This window comes from Montipora foliosa, chromosome 12 (assembly GCF_036669935.1).
Source record: "Montipora foliosa isolate CH-2021 chromosome 12, ASM3666993v2, whole genome shotgun sequence".
NCBI lineage: Eukaryota > Metazoa > Cnidaria > Anthozoa > Scleractinia > Acroporidae > Montipora > Montipora foliosa.
The window spans coordinates 1,219,405-1,229,404 of NC_090880.1; the positions used below are offsets into that span (position 1 = coordinate 1,219,405).

Genomic DNA, 10,000 nt, shown 5'->3' on the forward strand with positions numbered 1-10,000 from the left:
GGCAGAGCTCTTAAGAATCACATTTTAAAAACGGTTGATGTCAGAACTCCTCTTGACTGCCACTTTCTATGTCAAAATAATATGAAGTGCAAAAGCTACAATTTCATGATCACCAGCGATATCTGCGAGCTGAATAACAGTACTAAAGAAGCTAGACCCCATGACTTCCTACCAGATGACGCCAGGTTCTATACGGGTATAAGGCCCGATACCGGTAATATTTCAAACTCATCGTTAATTTGTACGAACGAAAGTGTGGACAAAGAGTTTATGGAAGCATTATTTCTGTCGTTGTTTAGTTTTCTTAAATGAACAAGGCTTCTCCAAATCCTTTTCGGTAGAGCTTTATTTTTTTGTATTTTGTAAACCATTGCAGAATCGTACATATTTTGTTGCAATTGAAACAGACTATCACAAGATGGTAAAGGAAGAGAAAAAGGGGAAGGAAGGGGATGAAAATGATATCAATTTTCGAACATTTAAAAATAGCACGCTTTCAGGGTGCATAAGCGTACATTAAAAATCAAAAATTGAGATCATTTGTAGTTTCCCTTTGTATTTCTTGACTATGTTAACCACGCGCCTGCCCACAAAACCAATGAATTTATAGCTTTTTATACATGCACTGATATCATTGATGCTTACGGAGACAAATCTCTTCCCCCTGAAGAGCTTCCAGTGGACAACCAAAAAATTGTTTTCTTTGAAGATCTGGTTTGTGAAAGTAACCAAGACACTATCGTCAATGAATAATTTTATCAACGGGCGACACCTGCAGCGTTGTCTATTTTGCACATACATAGTGACTCACAAGGTGCCAAAAACCAACCGTGATAAAACAAACTAATTTTTGAGGAGCTAGGAGTTGACTACGAGCTGTTCAGCAAACTGCGTTACTGCTGGAAAATATTCCTTTTTTATTACGATGAACCCAAAGAGTTGATAAAAAAATATTAAAGAAACATGAAAAAATATAATGACATGGCTTCTAGAACAACAACTGGAGAACCTGGACCGCCTGGTTCCCCTTGGTACAGGGATCACAAAGGGGTAAAATGGCACTATCGTTACTGTCACTCTCGTAAGCGGTGATATTGAAATGGATTTATACAAAATGAAACATCTTGGCACTCCTCAGGCCATTGAAATGATGCACTGCATGGTCAATGTTGGGTTTGTTTATGTTCAATCCCCAAGTTGAGAATTGTACCTTCATTGTACCTTTTACAGCCCGGGTAATCCAATAACTTGCCTTATTGTTTTCACACAAAATAATTATAGTAAATTGCCTCTTACATCTGTACACTACTACTGTACATATTGTACACTGACACTTGGCGATAACGCCAAAGCGGAATAAGCCGAGTAAAAAGAAAAACAGTAAACTTGGATTAAACTGATTGGATGAGGTTGTTAACAAGAACATTTTCGGGCGTATTTGTAACTATAGGAAAATCTTATTAATTTCCTTATTTAAGTTAGTACCGCACTACTACTTGGGAATCAAGGAATTGTAAAATCTTCGTTATGAGGGCGAGCTTCCTTATCTCGTACAAAATGCGTTTAAGTCTCAGCGTTTATTTCGTTCCAGTCTTTTTCTCGATGGCTGTAAATGCAGATAGATCTGACAAATCTTGCGCCAAAGCGTTCAGCCATGTCATGCTTTGCAATCTTATGTGCAACTTGCTTGAGTATTCGGGAGCCAACGAGGCTAATAAAACGCTGCAAAATAAACTGGAAAGTCTCATTGCAGTACTCAAGAATTCATCACTAGGTAAGCTGATTTTTTAAAATCAACCTGTCATTTCGATGGTTTCATTGGTAGAATACAAGCAGACGAGAAGTTGGCGAGAGGCGACTGAGAAAACATCGCGTTTGACGGTCTAGTAGGTTTTTCTTGGTCGCTGTTATCGATTGGCATCCCATCTAATATCGATTCATCCAATATCGCTCGACGACCTTTGTCAGAGATGTTCCTTAATCCAAAATAAAATACTTTATGAAGTTATTTCTGATCACGACATCTTTTATATACTTTCTACAGCTGTTCCTGCTGTTCCTGTCTCTTCGGCTTCGTGCAAAGAGCTGTATGAAAAACACAAGTAAGCGCCTAATGAAAGTATCGAACTATATGTATTTTACAATGTAGACATCAGGGATTAATGCACGCGGGAAGCTTTTCGTATTAGCTTCCGAACCATTTCAACAAACGAGGTTTTATTTGGTACAGGTTCTCCAAAAGCCAAGTGTATCCACTGATGTTTGGGTCGCAGAAGATTCCTGTTTATTGTCACATGGGAAACTTTGGATGCGGAGGTGGAGGACGCTTGCGAGAAAAGATTGACGGCAAAAAGGTATCCGACAGCGCAAGTTTTTCTCAACAATCGACTGAGTTCTTCGCTAACCGCATCAGATATTTATTTTCGATATCTTCTGAAATCAACTCCTTTGCCAACTTATACCGACCTCGTTCTCAGGGCTTTTTTCTGCGGTTGTGCACGTGCAGCTAATTCTGTTTTTTTTTTTTTTTTTTGTTTTTATTTCAGAAAACCTTTCATTATGATTCGGCCTTGTGGAGCAACAAACACGCCTACAACCTCCAAGGAGGAAAGACTGGGTTTGACTTTGAAGAGACCAAGCTACCGACCTACTGGAACACGTCTTTCACCAAGATCTGCCTCGGTATGAAGATCCCTGGTCAGCCAATCCAGTTTCTGGTCATCAACAAGCAGGCCCAGTCTCTGCATTCACTGATAGCTGACGGCAAATACCGCTCCACATCACTGAGCCGCAACACATGGAAGACGGTGATTGGTTCGCTGGCGTCCTTGCAGGCCAACTGTAGCATGGAAGGGTTCAATGCCACTTCTGTAAGGCACTCTAGAGCAAGAATCGGTATAATTGGAAACAACGAGAGCGACTGCCCTACTCCTGATTCCAAAATTGGGTTTGGTAACGGAGGGCATCATGATAATCTCAATTCATGTGGGAATTTCGCTATAAATCAACCGTCTTCAGATAATGGGAGCAAGAACATTAAAGCCGTGGGATATATTTTGGTTCAGTAGAGAAGAATGCACCTCTGTTTGAATTTTGAAGAGTCACAGTTGAAATAAAAGAGTCATTCCATTCTCAAGCCTGGTTTTTAGACGTTGAAGCGATTGACTGGCTGAGCGTCAAAAGCAAAAATCAATCTTAGGGACGGGTAGCACTAGCCTACAAAAAATTAAATGCATTTTTCGAAAAAAAAAGGCTTCTCCTTACAAAAAATATAGGCCGACAAGGAAGCAAGACAGCGGCTCCTTTGAAGTTTGGTAGAGTCTGCCGACACTAGGTTCTCACACGACGGTTGCATTCGTCCAAGCCTTGCGGTTTACCATTTCTAGGCAAAACAAAAAATAAAAATGCGCCAGTGCGATCAAGCCCTTAGGGACAATTGTTATCACGGTATGAACAGACACTTTTCTTTTAATTATTCCAATCACTTTAGCAAGATTTAAAAACATTGCGTCCACCCTGTCCATAATACACAGAGTACATCTGTTCCACTACCAAGTAAGTTTTTTTGCTGTTTACGATTTTAAGAAAATCCCAGAATGCAAACGCATTAAATACTTGTTATAGAAGTCCACAAGCCCTATGAGTCAACCTTTGCGCACATCTTTCTATTTTAAGAACGCCGCAAGTTTTTCGGCCCTGCACGCACTGTTTAGAATGACCGATCCGAATAAAGTTATTATCAAACGAAGACAAAAATAGCAAAAACAATGTATGCAAATTGTACAAATTAAGGTAAATTGCTGTAAATGTGAGTTAATTTCTAAAAATAGAAAGATACACGCAAGGTTCATTCAAGGATATGTACGTGGGTGGGCTCCTACTCATGGACTCTTGGTCAGTAACGGTATTAACTGGAAGGAAAACAAAGAGAAGCCTTTATGCGGCTATTCGTGAAGCCTCCAGGTTAGATTTTGTTCGTTTTTAATTCGCCTACACAACCTTCCCCCATCTTCTCCTGAGAAGGGGTGAATTTGGATTCCCACATAAGAATGACAGCCATAGTCCTCTGAACTTTTAAATCTACTTCTAAAGGAGAACGAGATCAAATCCTCAAATAATAATTATTTCCTTCCTTTTAAGTCGTGGATATGCAAAGCGTAGCAACGACTGTTGTTAGGGGTCAGAATATGCGAAGTTTTCACTCACTCAGATGTAAACTAATCGATAAGTCAACGACCAATATCGACTTGTTCAAGATATGCCAATTTGTCACTCATTCAGTTGAATTCAAATCGATATGGCAACGATCAATATCGATTTTCCGACGTTTCACTTTCCGAAGTAATGCCACAACGTAATACGTTGAAATATTCTTCGACGTTTCTTCGTTCCGACGGGATTGATACTTGTTGCAGTCAGCACATGTTACCGAGTTATTGCTCTGTGGAAGACCACACGAAAGGTGTCAATGTGCTATGTGTTCTGAAAATGAATGCGAAGAGACACTTTGTCGTCGATCCGCCAAGTTCACAGGTCCACTCGCACTAGCAAAGGAGCACGACGTGAGATTGCCGTGGACAGTGACACTGACTGCATGTGTTCACCAAAAGCAAACTACTGCTCTTTTAGTTTGCTATTATTTCATCATTCTATTGGTTATATTCAATACCTTTAAGGTGCACTTGTAACATACTGAATGAGCATTAAGGTAATTATATTAACACGGGGTTAAAACCACTCGATAGTTGTGTTTACAAAGTTGAGAAATATCCAGATGTTTTCGGCATCACCTTGTTGTAGTTGATCATGAACAGAAGTATTCCTTTACGATAACAATCAAACACGAATTCAGTCTTTCCTACTATCCTTTGGTACTTCATAGACTTTTGACAATCTCGTAAAAAGTTTAAAGGAGCCGCAAACACCGGATGGCGATTCTTTTCACCTGGCTCTTTTGCATCTATAAAATGCAACTAACTGCAGCATGTTTCATGATGCGTTCCAGATTCGTGAAAGGTTAAGAAGTTTTGGAAACAATGCTTGTTTTTACTCACTTATCGCAAACCGAGGCATTCGTGACTGTTTACAAAGTTGAGGACCCTTTTTTTTTAAAAAATGACCTTGTGTAGTCTGCCAATGATAACGCATTCTTTTTAGACAAAAATCAAACACGAATATTCAGTCATTATTTCCTAGCCAAGATCAGAAAGCAACCATTTGCAACAGAACTCCCATTTTCTAAGCAACGTATCCACGACATCTTCACAATTCTCCTTCGATTGAATTTGACATAAATCGTCAATTTATCACCCCCTCCTCCCACCCGTGGATATGTAAATGAAAATAAGGGATGTGTTAGTGCCATCATCATCATCATCATCATCATCATCATCATCACTCGTTAACAAAATTAAATCCCTTTCCAGTACCCTCAGAGAAACGACGAAGCACCATTTTTGAATCTGGGTTCGAGACACGATCGAGGTTACGCATTTGTGTCAATGTTGAGCACGTGCTCACAAGGTTCCTCGACCGCATGGCCTCAGGGGTAAAAATGGCGCGAGAACAGACTGAAAACATCTCTGATATTTTCCTTAACAAGACTTTAACGAAAATGCTAAAATTGCAGGCAGTGCGTTGCATTAAACGTTCCTGATCGGATCTAAAAATGTCAGAATGCTGTCAGGAGCTGCTGACAATCATTGAGAAATGCCCGATCCAAACGCCGCTCCGCTCATGTGCAGAACCTAACTCAATAAAGTTCGACTAAAGAGCGACGGCTGATTCATACGTCGTACCTGGATCGAACGAAACTGAAATCCATACAATAGTAAAGGGGCCTAGGTACAGGTAAAACTTCGGAGTGTATTGTGGTAAGACTATCACAATTTATGCGTTAGGTTCGGCACATGACAAGAGCCTTCTACGTTTGAACACTATGCACCTGGTCTTTTTAAGATTCAGTGAAAACTTATTAACCCTAGACCATACTGACAACTTATTTAACTCGATATTCAACAGATTAACCAAATATTCAGGATCTTTACCAGACAGAAAAACGTTGGTATCGTTCGCGAATAAAATCAGTTGTAGTGCCGTAGATGCATTGACTATATCATTAATGTAAAAATTAAGGCCGTAGAATAGAGCCCTGAGGAACCCCACAGGATATATTAAAGCGAGAAGAAACATGATCGTTGAAATCTACAAATTGTAATCTGTTAGAAAAATAGCTTTGTACCCATTTTAAGGCCAGTCCACGTATACCATAGTGTTCAATTTTGTCAAATAAAATATTATGTCATAATCTCTTGATTATGATTAACTGTATCGAATGCTTTTGAGAGATCACGGAAAATACCAACAGCTATATCACCTCTCTCACAGCGCCTTGTTTGCGCGTCAGGTTACATCGGCTAAGGAGTTGGCAGAGCTCAAGAGACGTAAGCCAGAATGATTATCCCATAAAAGGAGGGCCTCAACCTCCTCCACCTCAGCTCCCCAACGGGGTCATGCCTCACGGGCTAGGGTTCAGCCTGCCGTAGACCTTTTTGCATATACGGCGGCCACTTTGATTTCTATTGTTTCAAATAGCTATTATGGGATGCCCAGAGGGCAAATACAACTTAATTCTCCCCCTGAATATCCCATAATGTCTTTCGAAACAATAGAAATCAAAATGGCCGCTGTAGGTGCAAAAAGGACTATTCCCCGTGTTTCTCGCTAACCTCTTCCAGCTTCTTCCACCCAGGTAACTCCAGGGAGGCGTCAAGGACAGCAAGCCCCAGGGGGTCATACCAACAAGCCTAGAACAGACCCAAAAAACGTCTGACTGGACAGGGCAGTGGCCTCCCCCTGTCTTGCACTTCAACTTTCTTTAGACCTGCCGCTGCCCACAGCTCTGGGGGACGGTTGTCTGTCCCTTTTTCTGGACTCTTGGGAGTCTATGACAAGGGATCAACATGTTTTGCACCTTCTACAACATGGCCTTCGTATCAGTTTCGACACTCAGCCTATATTCACGTCCAATCCGGTGCCCTTTTCTCTGTCAGAGGCCAGAAGAAAGAAAGAGCATCTAAGGACCTTGTCTCTATCGGCACCCATTGTCGAACCGATCTGAGGCCTGCCAAGTTTAAAAGAGTCTCAGCAAACCGTCATGCCAAACATCATTTTGTCGTCATTGTACACTTTGTTTTATTAACACACGAGTTTGCTCACAGCAGGTATCATTCTATTTACAAATTGACTTAATGTTGCCTTTGATAATGACGATCCAGTTTTTTGTCATCCAAACTGATGAGGATAAAAGCGCAAATGATCTCTAACATTTTAGAGATTTGTATCCTGTGCATCGCGTTCAAATTTTCAGAGATTGCTCATTATGCAATGCACTTTCAATATTCAGTACTTTTATTCTCGGCTGACTGATTACAAAAAAATATCCTTATGCTAATAGTGCGAAAAATGTAAACTAAATGCCGCTCGAAAATGCATTGATCTTACTTTATTAGTATGCGGACAGGTCAATGGAAGTACATTGCCAAAAGACTGCACCCTGCCAGCAGAGCCTTTCTTAAATCTCCCGCTGGTGAGTTTTTAGAGAGGCTCTGCTCGCAGGGTGAGAAGACTGGTACTTGAATCGGAAAAGCAAAGCACTTTGGCACAAAGTATGAATCAGTTTTAAGTGAAACTGGGGATAAAATTCCAAACTCTATTTGAAATCTAGGACATACCATAGATTACATACGCAAAAATCAACTAAAAGATACGGTGTACTGTTGGAATATTTTAATATGGGGGTTTGTTATACCGAACAGGCGGATACGCCACGCGATCTCTTCATGATACATGAATACGGGTCTCGTGGTCACCTGTGATCAATCGTAACAAATTACTCCGCCGGAAAAACACAACCAGGCTTACACCCATATCATTCTCTTAGATCATCCTTGGGCTGTATCGCTGCGAATAAAAAAATGTGCATTTATTGTTCCTTTATAGTACCCTTTACAGCCCGAGTAACTCAATGACTTGCCTTATTAATTTATATTTTCACGCAAAATAATTACAGTAAATTGCCTCTTATATCTGTAGACTGCTACTGTACATGTTATCATGACACTGATACTTGGCGTTAACGGCAAAAGGGAATGAGCCGAGTAAAAAGAAAAACAGTAAACTTGTTTTAAACTGATTAGATGAGGTTGTTAACAAGAAAATTTTCGGTCGTATTTCTAACTATAGGAAAATCTTATTAACTTAGTTTCCTTGTTTAATTTACACTTGATTAGTACCGCACTATTTCTTGGGAATCAAGGAATTTTGGAATCTTGGTCAAGAGGGCGAGCTTCCTTATCTGGTACAAAATGCGTTTACGTCTTATCGTTTATTTCGTTGCAGTCCTTTTCTCGATGGCTGTAAATGCAGACAGATCCGACAAATCTTGCGCCAAACCGTTCAATCAAGTCATGCTTTGCAATCTTATGTGCAACATGCTTCAGGATTCGGGAGCCAACGAGGCTATTAAAACGCTGCAGAATAAACTGGAAAGTCTCGTTGCAGTAGTCAACATTTCCTCACTAGGTAAGCTGATTTTTAATTTCAATGGTTTCGTTGATGGAATACAAGCAGATGAGAAATTGGCGAGAGGCGAAGAGAACATCGCGTTTGACGGTCTAGAAAGCATTTCCTGCCCGCTTTTAGCGATTGGCATCCCATCTTATATCGATTCATCAAATATTGGTTGACCAGCTTTGTCAGATGTTCCATATCCAAAATAAAATACTTTATGAAGTTATTTCTGATCACGACATTTTTTATACACTTTCTACAGCTGTTCCTGCTGTTCCTGTCTCTTCGTCTTCGTGCAAAGAGCTGTATTAAAAACACAAGTAAGCGCCTAATGAAAGTAATGAACTATATGTATTTTAAAATGTAGACATCAGGGATTAATGCACACGGGAAGCTTTTCGTACTAGCTTCCGAACCATTTCAACTAACGAGGTTTTATTTGGTACAGGTTCTCCAAAAGCCAAGTGTATCCACTAATGTTTGGGTTGCAGAAGATTCCTGTTTATTGTCACATGGGAAACTTTGGATGCGGAGGTGGAGGATGGACGCTTGCGATGAAGATTGACGGAAAAAAGGTATCCGAGAGCGCAAGTTTTTCTCAACAATCGACTGAGTTCTTCGCTAATCGCATAGATGTTTATTTTCGACATCTTTCTGCAGTTGTGCTCGTGCAGCTAATTCTTTGTTTTTATTTCAGAAAACTTTTCATTATGATTCGGCCTTGTGGAGCAGCAAAAACGCCTACAACCTCCCAGGAGGAAAGACTGGGTTTGACTTTGATGAGACCAAGCTACCGACCTACTGGAACACGTCTTTCTCCAATATCTGCCTCGGTATGAAGATCACTGGTCAGCCAATCAAGTTTCTGGTCATCAACAAGCAGGCCCAGACTCTGCATTCACTGATAGCTGACGGCAAATACCGCTCCACATCACTGAGCCGCAACACATGGAAGACGCTGATTGGTTCTCAAGCGTCCTTGCAGACCAACTGTAACATGGAAGGGTTCAATGCCACTGGCTCATCAAAAGGCTCCTCTAAAGCAAGAATCGGCATTATTGGAAACAACGGGAAAAACTGCATATCCCCAGACTCTAGAATTGGGTTTGGTAGCGGAGGGTATTATGATGATTCCAACACATGTGGAAACTTCGCACACTCGACTTCAGATAATGGAGGCAAAAGCATTAAAGCCATGGGATATATTTTGGTTCAGTAGACAGGCATGTTTCTGTATTTGACTTTTAAAAAGAGTCATTAATGAAATAAAAGAGTCATTCCATTCTCAAGACTTGCTTAGCGTAGAAGCAAAAATCAATCTTAGGGCTGGATCACGAGCTTCATTTGTCGGAAAAAATGGCTATCCGTACAGTTAATATCAGCCGGCTCCTTTGAAGTTTGGTACAGTCTGACAAAAATTTGTAAGGCT

General features: G+C 40.5%; 1 protein-coding gene and 1 pseudogene across 1 annotated transcript; both read left to right on the plus strand.

Annotated features, from left to right (window-relative positions):
- The first annotated feature begins 981 nt into the window (after positions 1-981).
- Positions 982-3,068, plus strand: LOC137979969 (uncharacterized skeletal organic matrix protein 5-like). Its single transcript, XM_068827294.1, has 5 exons — positions 982-1,081; positions 1,592-1,774; positions 2,045-2,102; positions 2,231-2,354; positions 2,547-3,068. The coding sequence occupies exons 1-5, from the start codon at positions 982-984 to the stop codon at positions 3,066-3,068; spliced, it is 987 nt and encodes a 328-aa protein (XP_068683395.1).
- A 5,298-nt stretch (positions 3,069-8,366) lies between these two features.
- LOC137979970 (uncharacterized skeletal organic matrix protein 5-like) lies at positions 8,367-9,790 on the plus strand (annotated as a pseudogene).
- Positions 9,791-10,000: the final 210 nt, after the last annotated feature.

What these genes read in the sequence shown, in the direction of transcription:
- LOC137979969 (XM_068827294.1), top strand. Translation starts at nt 982, where the DNA reads ATGGCTTCTAGAACAACAACTGGAGAACCTGGACCGCCTGGTTCCCCT. An exon ending in CTATCGTTACTGTCACTCTC is followed by an intron (nt 1,082 to 1,591) that starts GTAAGCGGTGAT and finishes ATTTCGTTCCAG; the next exon opens with TCTTTTTCTCGATGGCTGTA. An exon ending in ACTCAAGAATTCATCACTAG is followed by an intron (nt 1,775 to 2,044) that starts GTAAGCTGATTT and finishes TACTTTCTACAG; the next exon opens with CTGTTCCTGCTGTTCCTGTC.